The 20464-nt window shown below is 42.5% G+C and overlaps 1 gene segment (V, D, J or C); it reads left to right on the top strand.

Annotated features, from left to right (window-relative positions):
* The first annotated feature begins 16312 nt into the window (after positions 1-16312).
* LOC140896677 (T cell receptor delta constant-like) lies at positions 16313-19883 on the top strand. The segment is given in 4 exon segments: positions 16313-16606; positions 17001-17054; positions 18050-18165; positions 19562-19883. Coding segments are annotated over 4 exon segments (441 nt in total).
* Positions 19884-20464: the final 581 nt, after the last annotated feature.

Raw genomic sequence — 20464 nt, 5'->3', positions numbered from 1 at the left:
CCCAAAAGGGAGCACATTAAATTCATACAGCCCGAGATGTGTGGTGAAGGCTGACCTTTCCTTGGCAGATTCATCTAGCGGTACCTGCCAGTACCCCTTGGTTAAGTCCAAGGTAGAGATAAACTGGGCCCGTCTCAGTTTCTCTAATAGTTCATTTGTGCGTGGCATTGGATAGTTGTCTGGGCGAGTTACAGCATTTAGCTTACATTAGTCCACGCAAAAACGTATTTCCCCATCTGGTTTGGGAGCTAGAACCACTGGAGATGCCCATGCACTTTCAGAGGGGCGGATTACACACATCTGTAACATATCCTGGATCTCCCGGTCTATAGCAGTTTTAGCTTGAGGAGACACCCGGTAAGGTTGGACTTTAATTGGGTGAGCATTACCTGTGTCAGTGGAGTGGTATGCCCGTTCAGTCAGTCCTGGGGTGGCTGAGAACGTTGGCGCGTAGCTAGTGCACAGCTCCTGGATCTGCTGTCGCTGCATACGCCCAAGAGTCAGGGAGAGGTTCACCTCTTCCACACCACCAGCACTTTTCCCTTTGTAGTAGACACCTTCAGGCCACTCAGCATCATCTCCTCCCTGGGCTGTAAACTGACAAACCTTTAATTCTTGGGAATAAAAGGGCTTTAGAGAATTAATATGGTACACCTTAGGCTTTCGGTTGGAGGTGGGGAATGCTATGAGATAATTAACAGCTCCCAGACACTCTTGCACCGTGAATGGCCCTTCCCAAGACGCTTCCATTTTATGGGCCTGGAGCGCCTTTAAGCCCATGACCTGGTCCCCTACTTTGAAGGAACGCTTTTTGGCATGTTTATTATATTAGGCTTTTTGCTTTTTTTGAGCATTTTATAGGGTTTTTTTTAGCAAGGGCTAAAGAGGTTTGGAGGGTGTTTTGTAGGTTGGTTACAAAGTTTAGAATGTTAGTTCCTGGAGAAGGTGTAAACCCCTCCCATTGCTGCTTCACCAACTGTAATGGACCCTTAATCTTGTGGCCATATACAAGTTCAAATGGTGAAAACCTTAAACTGGGATGCGGTACAGCTCTGTAGGCAAAGAGCAACTGCTGCAACACTAGGTCCCAATCATTGGAGTGCTCATTTACGAATTTATGTATTATGGCCCCCAAAGTTTCATTAAACTTTTTTAGGTGGCTATTTGTTTGATGGTGGTAAGGAGTGGCAACCAAGTGATTCACCCCATGAGCTTCCCAAAGACTTTCCATAGTTCCTTCCAGGAAATTAGTTCCTGCATTTGTGAGGATATCGGAGGGCCAACCTACCCTGGCAGAAATGTCTGCTAGTGCCTGTCACACATTTTTAGCCCTGGTGTTGCTTAGAGCTACTGCTTCCGGCCATCGGGTGGCAAAATCCATGAAAGTCAGTATGTACTGCTTTCCTCTGGGTGTCTTTTTCGGAAAAGGACCCAGAATATCCACAGCTACTCACTGAAATGGAACCTTAATGATGGGGAGTGGCTGGAGAGAGGTTTTGACTTGGTCTGGGGTTTTCCCACTCTTTGGCACACCGTACAAGACCGGACATAGGTAGAAACATCCTTGCTTATTCCCTCTCAGTGGAATGATTTTTTTAAATGGTTTTTGGTTTTGTTTATTTTAGCATGGCTACTAGGATGATTGTGGCTAAGCTTAATAGCTTTACCCGGTACTTAGTTGGAACTACCAACTGTCTCTGAGGATGCCAGTCTTCCTGGTGTCCACCAGAAAGAGTTTCCTTGTATAAAAGTTTTTTTTTTTACAACAAACCTGGATCGACTAGAAGAGCTGAGAGGTGGTGGGTTGCTTTGTGCCGCCATCCAAGCTCTCTGGAGGTTCTTATCTGCTTCCTGTTTGGTTTGGAACTGTTCTCTTGATGCTGGAGATATCAGTTCCTCATTGGATTGTGGACCTATGCTTGGTCCCTTTGGAAGCGATGTCGGGGTTCAGGCTCTGGCTGAGCCTCTTGTGTATGGTTATTTGTTGCTGGTGCAGGTTCGGTGGGGCCCTCTGGTGTTGGGGTTGCAAGCACTGGATTCAGTGCGGGCACTGGTTCTGGTGCTGGTTGTTCCGCCGGTTCCAGTTCTGAGACTGGTTCCGTCTGGGTCTCTGTGACTAGATCCACTACTGCTGTTGCAGACATTGGCCTGGGGTCCGGGTCCATCACCTCTGACTGGGTCCTGATAGAAGTTTCCGGAACAGAGCTAGGCCTCACGGCTTGTTTAGCCTGGCTGCGGGTGACCATTCCCACCCTCTTGGCCTGCTTCACATGATTGGCCAGGTCTTCCCCCGACAGCATGGGGATGGGATAATCATCATAGACTGCAAAAGTCCATGTTCCTGACCAGCCCTTGTACTGGACAGGCAACTTGGCTGTAGGCAAGTCAAAAGAGTTGGACTTGAAGGGTTGAATCATCACTTGGACCTCTGGGTCAATTAAATTGGGGTCCACTAAGGAAGCATGGATAGCTGACACTTGTGCTCCGGTGTCTCTCCACGCGGTGACCTTCTTCCCACCCACACTCACAGTTTCCCTCCGCTCTGAGGGTATTTGGGAGGTATCTGGGCCTGAGGACCTCTGGTGTGATTCCGGTGCAACGAACTGTAATCTGTTGGGGTTCTTGGGGCAGTTGGCCTTTACATGCCCTGGCTTTTTACGTTTAAAACATAGTCCAGCTGATGGGCCACTGGGGTGAGGTGGGTTGCTGGAGAATGGTGTGGCAGGATGATAAGGTGTCTGGAGCGTTCCTTGGTGTGTAGTTGGGACCTTGGGCTGCCCCCGGTAGTAGGGTGTGGTCTGAGGTTGTCCCTTCTGGTATTTGCTTTAACTGCAACCAGGTTTTTTATTTTTGCTACCTCCACCCATTTGGCTCCAATCTCCCCCACGTCGATTACAGTTTTGGGCTTCCCATTTAGGATGTATTTTTTAATTTTTTTAGGAACACGTTTTAAGAACTGCTCCATTTGCATTAGGAAGGGTAAATCTTCTGGAGATTTAACACTTGCTTTTGATATCCAGACATTCCAATTTTTAACAATGTGGTAGGCATGTCGGGTAAATGACACGTCTGGTTTCCACCTTAGGGGTCTGAACCTCCGACGGGAATGCTCGGGTGTTAGCCCCATTCTGATTTTCGCCTTGGTTTTAAACAGTTCATACTTGTTCATATGTTTTTTAGGCATTTCAGCCACCACCTCGGCTAAGGTCCACTGAGCTGTGGCCTCAGCTCTACCATTTACTGGTCTGTAGAGATGCTGTACCCAAAGCAGGCCCTTTCGAAGTTTTCTAAGCGGCAAATCTGGTGGCCAAACTTTGTGACTTTGTCCTCACTCATAACTATTTCACATTTGGGGACAATGTATACCTTCAAATCAGCAGCACTGCTATGAGTACCCGCATGGCCCCATAGTATGCCAACATTTTTATGGCTGACTTAGAACAACGCTTCCTCAGCTCTCGTTCCCTAATGCCCCTACTCTACTTCACTACATTGGTGACATCTTCATCATCTGGACCCATGGAAAAGAAGCCCTTGAGGAATTCCACCATGATTTCAACAATTTCCATCCCACCATCAACCTCAGCCTGGACCAGTCCACACAACAGATCCACTTCCTGGACACTATGGTGCTAATAAACGATGGTCACATAAACACCACCCTATACCGGAAACCTACTGATCGCTATTCCTACCTACATGCCTCCAGCTTTCACCCAGACCACACCACACAATCCATTATCTACAGCCAAGCTCTACGATACAACCGCATTTGCTCCAACCCCTCAGACAGAGACAAACACCTACCAGATCTCTACCCAGCATTCTTACATCTACAGTACCCACCTGCTGAAGTGAAGAAACAGATTTACAGAGCCAGAAGAGTTCCCAGAAGTCACCTACTACAGGACAGGCCCAACAAAGAAAATAACAGAACACCACTAGCCATCATCTTTGGCCCCCATCTAAAACCTCTTTAACACATCATCAAGGATCTACAACCTATCCTGAAGGATGACCCATCACTCTCACAGATCTTGGGAGACAGGCCAGTCCTTGCCTAAAGACAGCCCCCTAACCTGAAGCAAATACTCACCAGCAACCACACACCACACCACAGAACCACTAACCCAGGAATCTATCCTTGCAACAAAGCCCGTTGCCAACTGTGTCCACATATCTATTCAGGGGACACCATCATAGGGCCTAATAACACCAGCCACACTATTAGAGGCTCGTTCACCTGCACATCTACCAAAGTGATATATGCCATCATGTGCCAGCAATGCCCCTCTGCCATGTACATTGGTCAAACTGGACAGTCTCTACATAAAAGAATAAATGGACACAAATCAGATGTCAAGAATTTTAACATTCAAAAACCAGTCGGAGAACACTTCAGTCTCTTTGGTCACTTGATTACAGACCTAAAAGTGGCAATATTACAACAAAAAAACTTCAAAAACAGACTCCAATGAGAGACTGCTGAATTGGAATTAATTTGCAAACTGGATATAACTAACTTAGGCTTGAATAGAGACTGGGAGCGGATGTGTCATTACCCAAAGTAAAACTATTTCCCCATGTTTATTCCCCCCCCCCACTGTTCCTCAGACATTCTTATCAACTGCTGGAAATGCCTCACCTTGATTATCACTACAAAAGGTTTTCCCCCCCCGCCCCGCTCTCCTGCTGGTAATAGCTCACCTTAAGTAATCACTCTGGTTACAGTGTGTATGGTAACACCCATTGTTTCATGTTCTCTGTGTATATAAATCTCTCCACTGTATTTTCCACAGTATGCATCCGATGAAGTGAGCTGTAGCTCATGAAAGCTTATGCTCAAATAAATTTGTTAGTCTCTAAGGTGCCACAAGTGCTTCTGTTCTTTTTAAGAAGACCTCGGTATTCTTATCTGCTTTGTAGGTGGGGAACTTTCTGGGCTGGGAAGCGGCACCTGAAGAAGGATTGCTAGGGTTTGTTGGTATATTCTGCTGAGCTTTTGCCTTCTCCATCTCCAGTGCATGCTTCCTCTCTTTTTTTTTTCTTTTACACCTTTTCTGTGGGCAGCTTTTTGGGCTTTTTTTGCTGTTTCCAGTCTGGTTAACTTCAGTTTGTGTTCGCAAAAAGAAAAGGAGTACTTGTGGAACCTTAGAAACTAACCAATTTATTTGAGCATAAGCTTTTGTGAGCTACAGCTCACTTCATCGGATGCATACTGTGGAAAATACAGATGTTTTTATATACACAGACCATGAAAAAATGGGTGTTTATCACTACAAAAGGTTTTCTCTCCCCCCACCCCACTCTCCTGCTGGTAATAGCTTATCTAAAGTGATCACTCTGCTTACAATGTGTATGATAATCAAGGTGGGCCATTTCCAGCACAAATCCAGGGTTTAACAAGAACATCTGAGGAAGGGGGAGGGTGGAGGAAAAAACAAGGGGAAATAGGTTACCTTGCATAATGACTTAGCCATTTCCAGCCTCTATTCAAGCCTAAGTTAATTATACCCAATTTGCAAATGAATTCCAATTCAGCAGTCTCTGGTTGGACTCTGGTTTTGAAGTTTTTCTGTTGTAACATCACAACTTTCATGTCTGTAATCGCGTGACCAGAGAGATTGAAGTGTTCTCCGACTGGTTTATGAATGTTATAATTCTTGACATCTGATTTGTGTCCATTTATTCTTTTACGTAGAGACTGTCCAGTTTGACCAATGTACATGGCAGAGGGGCATTGCTGGCACATGATGGCATATATCACATTGGTGGATGTGCAGGTGAACGAGCCTCTAATAGTGTGGCTGATGTTATTAGGCCCTGTGATGGTGTCCCCTGAATAGATATGTGGACACAGTTGGCAACGGGCTTTGTTGCAAGGATAGGTTCCTGGGTTAGTGGTCCTGTTGTGTGGTATGTGGTTGCTGGTGAGTATTTGCTTCAGGTTGGGGGGCTGTCTTTAGGCAAGGACTGGCCTGTCTCCCAAGATCTGTGAGAGTGATGGGTCATCCTTCAGGATAGGTTGTAGATCCTTGATGATGCATTGCAGAGGTTTTAGTTGGGGGCTGAAGGTGACGGCTAGTGGCGTTCTGTTATTTTCTTTGTTAGGCCTGTCCTGTAGTAGGTGACTTCTGGGAACTCTTCTGGCTCTATCAATCTGTTTCTTCACTTCTGCAGGTGGGTACTGTAGTTGTAAGAATGCTTGATAGAGAACTTGTAGGTGTTTGTCTCTGTCTGAGGGGTTGGAGCAAATTCGGTTGTATCGCAGAGCTTGGCAGTAGACAATGGATCGTGTGGTGTGGTCAGGGTGAAAGCTGGAGGCATGTAGGTAGGAACAGCGGTCAGTAGGTTTCTGGTATAGGGTGGTGTTTATGTGACCATCATTTATTAGCACTGTTGTGTCCAGGAAGTGGATCACTTGTGTGGACTGGACCAGGCTGAGGTTGATGGTGGGATGGAAATTGTTGAAATCATGGTGGAATTCCTCAAGGGCTTCTTTTCCATGGGTCCAGATGATGAAGATGTCATCAATATAGTGCAAGTAGAGTAGGGGCGTTAGGGGACGAGAGCTGAGGAAGCGTTGTTCTAAGTCAGCCATAAAAATGTTGGCATACTGTGGGGCCATGCGGGTACTCATAGCAGTGCTGCTGATTTGAAGCTATACATTGTCCCCAAATGTAAAATAGTTTTGGGAAAGGACAAAGTCACAAAGTTCAGCCACCAGGTTAGCCGTGACATTATCGGGGATAGTGTTCTTGACGGCTTGTAGTCCATCTTTGTGTGGAATGTTGGTGTAGAGGGCTTCTACATCCATAGTGGCCAGGATGGTGTTATCAGGAAGATCACCGATGGATTGTAGTTTCCTCAGGAAGTCAGTGGTGTCTCGAAGGTAGCTGGGAGTGCTGGTAGCCAGACAATCCTGCTGTCAGGGTGCCAATGCCTGAGATGATGGGGCGCCCAGGATTTCCAGGTTTATGGATCTTGGGTAGTAGATGGACTATCCCAGGTCGGGGTTCCAGGGGTGTGTCTGTGCAGATTTGATCTTGTGCTTTTTCAGGGAGTTTCTTGAGCAAATGCTGTAGTTTATTTTGGTAACTCTCAGTGGGATCAGCGGGTAATGGCTTGTAGAAAGTGGTGTCGGAGAGCTGCCGAGCAGCCTCTTGTTCATATTCTGACCTATTCATGATGACAACAGCACCTCCTTTGTCAGCCTTTTTGATTATGATGTCAGAGTTGTTTCTGAGGCTGTGGATGGCATTGTGTTCTGCACGGCTGAGGTTGTGGGGCAAGTGATGCTGTTTTTCCACAATTTCAGCCCGTGCACGTCGGCGGAAGCACTCTATGTAGAAGTCCAGTCTGCTGTCTCGACCTTCAGGAGGAGACTACCTAGAATCCTTCTTTTTGTAATGTTGGTAGGGAGGTCTCTGTGGATTAGTATGTTGTTCAGAGGTGTGTTGGAAATATTCCTTGAGTAGGAGACGTCGAAAATAGTTTGTGATGTGCCTTGGTTTTTGTTATTTTAGCTTTTTAGTTTTTAACTAACTTTACACCTGAGAGTTAGAAAGAAAACCACAAAACAAACAATGAAAAAACCTGGCTTGTAAAATTTTGCTGTGCTGTAATTTGATACCTATGTTTTTTTATAGCTATTTTTTAGCTTACAGAAAAATCCTTTAAAAAAAAACTAACACCTTTGTCTCCAGGCAAATAGACAGAAAAAACCTCTAGCTGCTTTTAGCTAAAAAAAAAAAAAAATCTTTTCAGGTCTCTGAAAAACTTGTGAATTGCCCTGCAGGAGGTTAACTACCCTGCTTTTAGGTAGAGAAAACTCCAGCTCAAAAAAGAAAGATCCCTTTTGCTATGCCTGCTGCTATGTCCCCCAGGCAGAGACACAGAATTTACAAAAACATTTAAAATCCTGCTGTGTTTCTGGTTCAAAATGATCTCAAAATGATCCCCCCAAAAATCTCAAAATGATCTTAAAATGATCCCACCCCTGCCACCATGTCAAGGTTCCTTCCCCACTCTGAACTCTAGGGTACAGATGTGGGGACTTGCATGAAAGACCCCTTAAGCTTATTCTTACCAGCTTAGGTTAAAAACTTCCTCAAGGTACAAACTTTGCCTTGTCCTTGAACCCTATGCTGCCACCACCAAGAGTGTTAAACAAAGAGCAGGGAAAGAGACATCTTCCCCCAAAATATTCCCCCAAACTCTACACCACCTTTCCTGAGGAAGGCTTGATAATAATCCTCACCAATTTGTACAGGTGAACACAGACCCAAACCCTTGGATCTTAAGAACAATGAAAAATCAATCAGGATCTTAAAAGAAGAATTTTAATTAAAGAAAAGGTAAAAGAATCACCTCTGTAAAATCAGGATGGTAAATACCTTCCAGGGTAATCAGATTCAAAACATAGAGAATCCCTCTAGGCAAAACCTTAAGTTACAAAAAGACACAAAAACAGGAATATACATTTCATTCAGCACAGCTATTTTACCAACCATTAAACAAAAGGAAATCTAACGCATTTCTAGCTAGATTACTTACTAACTTTTTACAGGAGTTCTGAGCTGCATTCCTGATCTGTTCCCGGCAAAAGCATCACACAGACAGACAGACCCTTTGTTCCCCCCACTCCAGCTTTGAAAATATCTTGTCTCCTCATTGGTCATTTTGGGTCAGGTGCCAGCGAGGTTTTCTTAGCTTCTTAACCTTTACAGGTTAAAGGGTTTTGCCTCTGGCCAGAAGGGATTTTATAGCACTGTATACAGAAAGGTGGTAACCCTTCCCTTTATATTTATGACAGCCTTTCTAGTTTTGCCCCTAAAAACTTGTGTTATTTATTTATATTCATCCTTTGTAATTTGACTTTGTTTCCACTTTTTGTAGGACTCATTTTTGTTGTTTAGATCATTCAAGATCTCCTGGTTAAGCCAGGGCAGTCTCTTGCCATACTTCCTATCTTTCCTACTCAGGGGGTTAGTTTGCACTTGTGCCCTTAATAATGACTCTTTGAAAAACTAAAAACTGTCTTCTACTGTTTTTCCCCTTAGAATTGCTTCACCTGAGACCTTACCTCCCAACTCCCTGAGTTTGCCGCCTTCTTGAAATCCATTGTCTTTATTGTGCTATTTTCCCTTCTACCATTCCTTAGAATCATGAATTCTGTCATTTCATGATCACTTTCCCCAAGCCGCCTTCCACTTTCAAATTCTCAACCAGTTCCTCCTTATTTGTCAAAATCAAATCTAGACCAGCCTCTCCCCTAGTAGCTTTCTACACCATCTGCAACAAAAAATTGTCTCCAATACATTCCAAGAACTCGTTGGACAATCTGTGCCCTGCTGTGTTATTTTCCCAACAGATGTCTGGGTAGCTGAAATCCCCCATTACCACCAAGTCCGGTGCTTTGGATGTTTTTGTTGGTTGTTTAAAAAAAGCCTTATCCACCTCTTCTTCCTGGTTAGGTGGTCGGTAGTAGTCCTCTACCATAACATCACCCTTATTTTTTACCCCGTTTATCCTTTCCCAGAGGCTTTCAACAAGTCTGTCTCCTATTTCCATCTCAACCTCAGACCAAGTGTGTACATTCTTTATATATAAGGCAACACCTCCTCCCTTTTTTCCCCTGCCTATCCTTCCTCAGAAAGCTGTACCCTTCTACACCAATATCCCAGTCATGCGTATTATCCCACCAGGTCTCTGTGGTGCTAACTATGTCACTGTTGTGTTCATTTACTAGCATTATGAGTTCTTCCTGCTTATTCCCCATACTTCTCGCATTAGTATACAGACATTTAAGATATGATTTGATTTCCCCCCGCCTCCAGTTCTGTCTTGTCTCTCATTGATCTCTGCTATTAAAGCCCATGCTCCTCCAAATTGTTCACCCTTCTCCCAGGTCTCCATGTCTTGGACTTACCTGTGGGCTTTACTCTCCTTCCCCCTTCAAACCTAGTTTAAAGCCCTCCTCACTAGGTTAGCCAGTCTGTTTCCAAATATGCTCTTCCCCTTCCTCGATAGGTGGGCCCTATCTCTGCTTAGCAGTCCTTCTTCCTGGAACAGCATCCCATGCTCAGGGAAGCCAAAGCCCTCTTCGCAACACCATCTTAGCAGCCAGGCATCACCTCCAGGACACCTCTGTCTCAGCCTGGGCCCCTACCCTTGACCAGAAGGATCAAAGAGAACACCACCTGTGCTCTGAGCTCCTTCACCCGAACTCCCAGAGCTCTGTAGTCATTTCTGATCTGCTGAGGGTCATACCTTGCAGTATCATTATTTATTATTGGAGCCAAGCACAGTGTGTCAGAGTAATTCTGAGCTCACACAGGAGCCTGGAATCGTGGCTGTTCTGGGAGGAGAGTGCTGCTGGCCAGATGAAAGATCTGGACACTAGGGCAGAGAGTTTTAAAGCCACATACAGGACTGTGATGCACAGACCTCATTGTAACGAATGGGACCGCCTCAAAAAGGTCTTTCCATGATAAAAATGACCCTTACAACACTGACACCCTCTCCTGATCCTAAATACCCTCAAGTAATAATAGCTAAAGCCAAACCCCTATTCCAAGCTGACTTTTTACCCCCAAATGGGAGATGTTCCAGAGAATTCTGGAGGTGACTAGGGACTTTGTTATTGATTATTTTGTGAAAGGCATGCAGATACTGGGATAGATAGCTAGATAGATAAGATCTATTGCTCTTTTTATTATTTGCAGTGAGATATCTCAAGCAACTCCTTGAGATATCAGCTCTTTATTGTAAAGTCGTGAAAGCTACATGTGGCCAGCTCTGAGGTGCTTTCAGTCAAAATACAAGATAAGAGGTGGCTGTAAGAGATGGGGCAGTATACGAGATGGAATTCAATTAGTTGCTAGTAAAATGAGGGTATGCAAATCATTTTCCTGTTTAAGGCCAGAGATTCCCTGAACCTTTCAGCTCTCTCTGTGTGCCACCACAGTACAGGGAACACCCTTCCTTAGAGGTTTTTAAGGTCAGGCTTGACAAAGCCCTGGCTGGGATGATTTAATTGGGGATTGGTCCTGCTTTGAGCAGGGGGTTGGACTAGATGACCTCCTGAGGTTCCTTCCAACTGTGATATTCTGTGATTCTATGAACACCAAACTCTCCTCAATAATTTTTTTCCCAATCTCAAAAATATGATATTTGTGATACATTTCATTTTATTTACAACCGTTGTAAAAGGTAATTGAATTTCACTGAAAGTCTCCCTATTTATTGCAGACACAATATTATGAGTTTCAGAGGAGTAGCTGTTTTAGGCTGTTTCAGCAAAAACAACGAGGAGTCCTGGTGCCACCTGAAGGACTAACACATTTATTTGGGCACAAGCTTTCGTGGGCTGGAGTTTGGATCTGATGAAGTGGGCTCCTGCCCATGAAAGCTTATGCCCAAATAAATGTGTTTGTCTTTAAGGTGCCACCGGACTCCAATATTATGAGTCTTACAATCTCTTTCCCCTCTCAGGTGAATTAATATGCAAACTAGATACCATTAACTTGGGTTTGAAGAGAGACTGGGAGTGGCTGGGTCATTACACATATTGAATCTATTTCCTTAAGTTAAGTATCCTCACACCTTCTTGTCAACTGTCTACATGGGCCATCTTGATCATCACTAATAAAATTTTTTTCTCCCGTTGATAATAGCTCATCTTAACTAATTAGCCTCTCACAGTTTGTATGGTAACTTCAAACTTATCTGTATGTATATGTATATATATCTTCTTACTGTATGTTCCATTCTATGCATCCGATGAAGTGAGCTGTAGCCCACGAAGGTTATGCTCTAATAAATTTGTTAGTCTCTAAGGTGCCACAAGTACTCCTGTTCTCTTTCCCCCCTCAGGTGACTGGACTGCTAAATTCGTAGAGTCTGGGGGAGACATTAGAAAACCTGCAGACTCTCACTACCTCTCCCGTAAAACCTCCAGATTCAAATTCAGTGACTACTGGATGAGCTGGTATCGATTGTCTGCCGGCAAGGGACTGGAGTGGGTATGCAGTATGAAGCAGTCTCCTACGAGTGATAAATATTATGCCAGTCGGTGAAAAGGCGATTCACAATATCCAAGGACAATTCCAGGAACACGGCATATTTGCAAATGAACAAACTGAAGCCTGAGGACACTGCTAGGTACTACTGTGGCGATGCACAGTGTGTAAACTTGGTTCTGAGTTCCTACAAAAACCTTCACTTGTGGTGTGAGGAGAGCCTGAGATATTTAAGTGCCTATTGATGCTGATGGGGCCTGGGAATGGAGTTTTAAAAGAATGTCGGTGCCTAAAGAGGGAGATAGGCTTCTAATGGCATTTACAAAGGCACCTAAGTGAGTTAGCTACCTCACTGCTGTTAGGATATAGATATTCAGGTGTGTCTGTAAAGGCCTGTACTCTAAGAATGTGGGTGTCTTCTTATCACTTGGCTAGTTCTAGAGGTACAAAAGAGAGAATCAAAATCACTGTCTGACTGTCTGACTTCTCTTACTGTGACAGTCTGAGGCCCTGTTCTTAGGCTAAGGCCTTTGGCTAAGGAGCAGAAGCAGCCATAAGCTGGGAAGTGACCGGTCACCTCCTCACATCCCAAACTAGTCCCATTGAAAGAAGGCAATCTGGGGCTGTTAGAAAGGTGATCTAATGTATCACCTCAGAGAAAGGGAAGAGCCTAGAGGATGTAAAAGAAAGTATAGTTTAATAGTTTTCTCTTCGGTAAGAACTCACTTATCAATAGACTCAACTGGGAAACCCTTATGTCTTTATAGATGTAGTTGTGAAATCCTCACTTCTGTATTGTTTTGTCATTATAGTTCCCACTTTGCTATTGTTTATTTGCATGGTCTCTGTCTGGTTCTGTGATTGTTCCTGTCTGCTGTGTAATTAATTTTGCTGAGTGTAAACTAATTAAGGTGGTGGGATATAATTGGTTACATAATCATGTTACAATATGTTAGGATTGGTTAGTCACATTTCAAGAAAATGATGGGTTAAGGTATAGCTAAGCAGAACTCAAGTTTTACTTTATAGTCTGCAGTCAATCAGGAAGTAGGGAGGCGGGGGTGTGGGTGGGGGAAATGGGAACAGGGAATGGGGGTGGGGAAATTGGAATCATGTTTGGCTAAGGGTAGGAATGGGAACAGGGACACAGGTGTAAGGCTCTGTGGTGTCAGAGCTGGGAAGGGGGACACTAAGGAAGGAAACTGGAATCATGCTTGCTGGAAGTTCACCCCAATAAACATCAAATTGTTTGCACCTATGGACTTCAGGTTTTGTTGCTCTCTGTTCATGCGAGAAGGACCAGGGAAGTAAGCGGGTGAAGGAATAAGCCCCTAACAACTGCCATTGACATTAAAAAAAAGTAAGAGAAATTAAATATTCAGAGGTGAGACTCATCTTTACAGCATGTTGATCTAGACTTGTTCATTTGGTCAGATGGGGTGAGGCATTGGAAAGCTTTTTCTCACACATTGCAGCCTACCTTTAGACCACCTTTACTACAACTTTGGTTAATAAGTTTTTCAGTCCCATCTTGACTGCATGCTTTCTTTGCACAAACCAGCTTTCCCCCGTGCCAGAGTTTCAATTGCACTGTTTAAAACCACAAAGTCTTCTTATGCCAAGTAGCTCCCTCCCCCTTAAATATGCTATACACTAGGTCTGAAAGTATGAGAACTGAGACTCTAGGCACTTTCCAAAGAGAGAAGGAGGAGGATCCATGCCCCAGGGAACACGCAATGTAAAAATAGACAGACAAGTTACCAAACAGAGGGTGGGTAGAGGAAAGATTTGCAACCAGCATGGAGTTGTATTAACAAATATTATAGAAATATGGTAACAGCATTATAGTGAGATTGGGTTTGATTTTACCACTTCGTACTTCCTTGTAGATTCAGGGTAATGTTGCTGGGACTGCAATTAAGGATGTGTTACATTGTTGGAGGAAGAAAGAAGATCCCTGTGAGGTAGCCGAGACTGTCTCTGTCAGTGAAAACTTGCTGTATAGAAATTCCTTTATGGTTAAATTTATATCCCATAACTTTGACCACCATTGCTTTTCAGGGTGTGTGTGTGTGTGTGTGTAATATCAGACTTGATTACCCTTTGTGGAATCCTGTGCATAAGGTGAATTCTCTTTTTATAATGGAGATCTGTCTACCAGACTACAAGTGCATTAGCCGTACCAACCATGCTATGCTGCCAGAAACCAAAGGGACTCTTCTGATAGAAGACAAAGATGAAAAGTTGAACAGCGAATCATTTCAGAACCGGGCTTGCTGCAGTTCCAAGGAAGCATTCGCCCACATGGGCAGCTCCAAGTAGCAACTCATTTCTCTGGAATACAATTCTGAGAAGTGCTGAATCCCCTCTGAGCCACAAAGACAGTTTATGTAAAGAGGTTTAGCATGGTGACAGGGAGATACACACACAGTGATACAGACACCGTAGATCCCTGCACAAAAACCTTGAACATAACAAACACTTTTTTCCTCAGGCAAATGTCTAGCCCTTGAGGTTTTTGACCTTTTCAGAGGAAGTTACTTGAAAAGACAGAAGAAAGAGCTGGAAAAATATTTGTCAAAGTTTTTCTTTAAAAAAAATATTAATTAGGATTGATTCATTTACATCCCATGCTTTTCATTTATTGTGAAGGAAAAGGGAGAGATTATCCATATGTTGTTGCATTGGTTTAATAATAAAATTTTAAATACTTCTTTTACCTTTGCACATTTCTTTATATGCTGTAGAGTACACATGGCCAATTACTCGAAACAGGGTTTTATCCTCATTAGTTAAATTAAAGAAGTAAAACATCCATAACTATTTTTATTATTTGCAAAACACAGTGTTGTCTTGCTACACGGTCCCACATATGGCATGTTGCCGTTCTTTGGGACCCCTAATCAATCCTTCTCAACCCACTGGCAGATCTTGGCTTTGAGAGATGGAATTTGTTTCTGAAAGCAGGACATTTTGGGAGTCAAGCATCAAAATTCTTCTGTAAGGCCCTGCTCCTACAGAAACTGAGTGTGTGTTTCAATTTACACAGTGTAATAGACCCACTGAAATGTGAATAGGGCTACACAGCGGGACAGATCCTCAGCTGGTGTAAAATTTTCATATTGGCTTCAAAGGTGCCAGGACCATTTACAGCAACTGAGAATCTGCCTCAGGGTGTACAAAGTTGAGCATGTTTGTAAATCTTTTCAGGACCCAGTTTTCCATATGTTAATTGTAAAGACTCAAATAGACAACAAGAATCATGCCTCTTTGAGCCAATTTTCTTGTTCTGCAGCTAAAATACAAATTACCTTTTGCATGGAAAAGTTTTCTGATTTAGCACAAGATTACATCACAAACTGGAGATGAATAATCTAACCCAGACTCAGAATAAAATAAATAAATCCTAGCCGTTGTTTCAATTTTCTCTGGAGAGGTTTTTGCACAGCTGTGTCACACTGTGGATTGACTACTTTAACTTTCAAGGGACCAAAGTTTCTCTAATACCAAGTAAGTGACTGAACCTTAATGCTCAGGAAAGGGTGTTTTAAAACTTTACATTTAAGAAAAAGAAATTTCTTAACAATTTTTGAAGGCGTATTGATGGTGAAATTAAAAGAACCCTGGGACGATGCAGGGATGCTTATTGTCTGTGCTGGTAGTCGTGGTTTTTAGCAATGCACACTTTGGATCCAGAGACAACAGGTCCTTCTGGAAATTTGTGTGTATAGAATACCAGCTTCTGTCTGACTTTCAGTGATAATTTGACATTCCTCCTTTCTAGAAGAAAGAAATTACATGGCAAATATATTTAAAATAGTCATGTGTTGCTCTGCACTGTTAATTCATTTTTTCACTGTGATCATTTCAAAATGTTCTATTGAAAAGTTTCAACATCCATATTAAGTTCATATGATCACTGTTAATAAAGGATTTTTATGATTGCATAATCAAGCACTCAAAAGTTAGGAAATGACAGAATTAAGGTTGTACGAGCAACATTAACTCTTCCTCCTTATGCTACAACTTCTAATGAAATGATCACGTGCTGTTTTTCCCCACAACCCCCATTGTTAAGTTCTTCTTCTTCTTCTTCTTCTTGAAATCCTGCCTTCAAATGATACTCTAGAAGCTCAATCTATTTAGTTTATCAAAGTTTAGATTAAAAGAAGTCTATATCATGTACTTATCAAACAGGTACTCTCTATATACCACCATAGGGCAAAGATATTCATTGGTTTTAAGTCCAGAAGGGACCATTATGATAATCTTTTAATTAAATTTCAAATGCAACATTCACTTTCCAGGAGATCAAACCCCTTCTGTGCCCTCTGTCTCCATTATGAAATCAGAAAATGAGAGCATTGCTGCTTGCCTGGCGAAAGATTTCTACCCTAAAGAATTGAAGATATTCATGAATTCTGACAGTCAAACTATATATGAAGCAACATCTATCCTCACATCTAGTGGGAAATACAGTGCCGTGAAAGTTGCCAAGTTGTCTTCAAATGAACTAGTGTCTTGCGCCGTTCAACATAACAGAAAACTTATTAAGAAAACCCAAACAGCTGAGGAGCCACCAGGTATGTTTTCGGGGTTTAAAGCTGAATAAGATAATATCTTTAAGATTAATTCAAATTTTATTTATCACATAGGATCACAGGGAAAGCCAGAATGGATCAGAGCATTCATCTACTCCAATGCTCTGTATGCTCTATACAGTATCCTGCTTCAAGGAAATTGAAAGAAATCCTACATAAAATTCTTATGTAAAAACATGTTTTGTACTAGAAACTCTAGGGCTCATATGCTTTCTCAGAGGGAAAGACTCTCCTTGACTTCACAGCACTATGGACCGGGCTAGAACTGTGCACAGGGTGAATTTCCACCATCCTGAATTGCAAATAAGTTTAGTGGGATTATTATATATCAGTATAAATCATTTCTGTTGGGTGTGGTTTACTGTCTTTCTTTTAGATTTCACATCTCCTGCTCCTGAGCCGTGCAACATTTCAAACTCCAGTCTTGAAGGTGAGTACCCAAATGAATGATTCTGTTGCTTACAAGCAACTTGTGAGATCTGGGGGGAAGCTATTGACTTCAACATCAGCTGAGAATCTGGCCTTGCTGTGTCTGGTAATTTAAATGTAACAAACATAGGACCAGGTTGTGCAACCTTTACTTATGTTGGTGAGCAGCTATTCACGCAAGTGGTCTCACTGGTGTGAATGGGAGGAAGTGCTCAGCAGCGTGCATAGGGGTCCTGCAGTCTAGCTCTGAGAGTCCAGTCCCTGCTCCCATCAACGTCAAGGGCACAGGACTGGAAAAAAAAATCTCCCCTGTGGTCTATTGGCTCCTACACATTGTTAACTCGTATTCCACATGTGCCCATTTCCCACTAACATCAATGAAAGTTCATCACATTCGTCTTCTTCTCTAATCATTTTCCACGGCAGAAGAGAGCTGCACCTTGCCAGCTTCACCTTTCTTACTCCTTCCCTCTAGCACAGAGATAGGCTTGGAAGGATGAGATTTTTTTATTCATAAAGGTCCATCAATATCAGTTTCACCTCACACACAGAAACCAACAACAAAAATATTTCTACTAATAATAATGGAAATTTTCAAAGTAAGCAAAGCAACATAAGAAAAATGCTGCTTGAGAACTTATTAGAGTTTGACTTAAGGGTATTTACTTTGTATATTTTGACATAGGATATTGACAATCCGCATTTTAATGTTTATAAAGCTGTAACTTATTGAATCTCAAAATCTACTATTATTAAATAATTATTGTCTGACCCCCAATAATTTCATACAACTGTGAAAAATTTAAATCAATAGAAATGGAAAAAATACTTAAAACCATTGATATTATCTGTCTAAAATATTGAAAAATAAAATTTGTATTCTGTCAAGCCTATACAGACAAACACACACACACAAATATCTTTCATCATTCTATTTGGCTTTGTGATAATATGAATTTTCATGGTGAACCCACAACATTGTTTCATATTTTGTAGACAAGAATGAGGAGAAAAGCGTGAAGATGTTATCCGCGGCTCTGCTGGCTTTGGAAATTGTGCTTGCAAAGAGCATCGTCTTCAATGTGAGCATGATTGCAAGATTAGTCTTTGAGGTACGTGATACTTTGCAGTGGAGACAGGGCTCTGACATTTTTCACACTAATGTCTGCTAACAGCACCTAGGGCAGGTCTTTTTAACATGCTAGTAAAAGGCAGATCATCATGCCTAAGTCCTGCCTAGACTAGCAGGAAGAGAAGACATAGAAGGAGAAGAATTGTTTTGTGGTTAGGGGCTTGGTTTCCTTCCCTGCTCTTCCATGTTCTGTGTCAGTTTGAGCAAGTCACTTATGTTCTTTTGAATGTTCTGACTTTAGTCTCTCTCTGTCTTGGGTCTCCAGGTGTAGAATGGGAATAACAGTATTCCCCTACCTCACAGAAGGTGTCCGAAAGTTCTCAGCTATTACACTAAAGGATGTCATATAAGTACCTTAGAGTGATAGCACTCACACAGTTGCTACCATTAGTCATGAAATAGTGGTTTGCTGTGTTGATTTCAGGATATTAGAGAGACAAGGCAGGTGAGGTAAAATCTTGTACTGGACCAACTTCTGTTCGTGCAAGAGACAAGCTTTTGAGCTACACAGAGCTATTCTTCAGCTCTCTTTCTCCAACAGCAGTTGGTTCAGTAGAAGATATTGCCTCACTCACCTTGTCTCTATGAAATGGCAGGACATTTCACAGAATGTTTGTGTAATCAAGGCTCCTGATTTAATCAAAGATCTCCTGTCTCTAGTGTGGATGTTCATATTTATTCGCGATGCACTAGTGCCTAGTATAGGGCCAGCTGAGGTGAGGGCTCCATTATTCTGGGCACTGCTCAGACACATGATGAGAGGCAGTCCCTGCCTCACATTGCTGACAATTGAAATACAAAAAAAAAAAAAAAAAAAAAAAAACGGATAAAAGAAGGATCAATATTCCCATTTTACAGATGCAGAGAAGGTCTACGGTTACATAGGGAGTTTGTGGCGGAGCCAGGAACTGAAGCCAGATCAGAGAGTCCTAGCATGGTGCCTCCCACAGCACCATCCTTCATGGCTGGAAGTTGAAGCTAGACAAATTCAGGATGGAAATAAGGGGCAAATTTTTAATGTTGAGAAAAATGAACCCTTGCAACAATTTACCCAGGATCATATGGATTCTCCATCAGTGAAATTTTTTAAACCAAGAGGGGATACTTTTCTGAAAGATCTATAGGAATTGTTCTGGGGCAAGTTCTATTGTCTGTGTTATCCAGGAGGGCAGGATCCCAATGGTCCCTTCTGGCCTACGAAAGCCTCATTCTGGAATTGGTTCACTTGTGAAAGTCCCCCGGATGTCACTATAACTTCAGCACCTGTGTGATGAATATGTAATTGGGATTCGCCATGTGGAAAAGACCAAATAATTTAGCTGTAACAAAATAAATGAACATAATAATTAATAACAATGTCACTGTTGTTATTCTAGGTTTGCAAGAAGGAGCGAAGAAGGACCTGAGAAACAGTGCTAAATTTCTGTCAACTTTAATTATATATACTGCTTTCGATATTGACAATTAGTCTGCATTTGTTGTTGCTAGGAATAGATTTTTAACAAGCTAATTTTGGTAACTGAATAACAATTGTAGAGACTGGAGGAGATTTTCTATTTTAAAGTTTATTTTGTATTCTCTCAAATCTTTTCTTGCCCCGTGGAAAAAAAACCAACAACCTGACTTTAATACAAACCTACCACGTTTCTTAGGCTAGAAAAATACTAGAATGTCTGACAGCTAAGTTATACTGATTGTGCAAGGATTTTTGGGAGCATAGACTTTGAAAGATGATGGTCTTTTTAAAAATGTCTTCTGATGTTTTGCATTCATGTATTTTCCTTTCCTATTTTTATATGAAAACAATGTTTTATGTTTTGCTGGATGTTGCTTACACAATAAAAAATTGTCGCACAACAAGAGTTGTTTCTTTTAACAATATTAAATGATTTAACCCTATAAATAGAATAGAGAGAACCTATAAATGGCAGAAACTTTCCCCTCCAGAGGTGCTAGCTCCAATCCAGCTCCATGTTGTGGGGGAGACTTTCTGATTTGGGGGAACAGGGAGTGGAATACGGGCCTTTCCTCTCTAGGGGGCGTCAGCTCTGATCCAGTGCCCAGGCAGGGAGACTGGCTGACTCCGGCGGTGGGGAATGAAATGCAAGACCTTTCCCGGCTCGGGGTGTTGGTTCTGATTTCGCCCCAGGCCAGAGAGATTGGCTGGGGTGAGTGAATAGGATACAGGGCCTTTCTCCAGTCTGGCCACACTTTGGAGGAACTAGATGTGGAGCAAAGGCGGAAGTGAGGGAATGGGATTTGACGACTATTTTAAAAAA

Source organism: Lepidochelys kempii, chromosome 13, assembly GCF_965140265.1.
Source record: "Lepidochelys kempii isolate rLepKem1 chromosome 13, rLepKem1.hap2, whole genome shotgun sequence".
Taxonomy (NCBI): domain Eukaryota; kingdom Metazoa; phylum Chordata; order Testudines; family Cheloniidae; genus Lepidochelys; species Lepidochelys kempii.
This window is presented reverse-complemented; position numbering and strand designations above follow the sequence as displayed.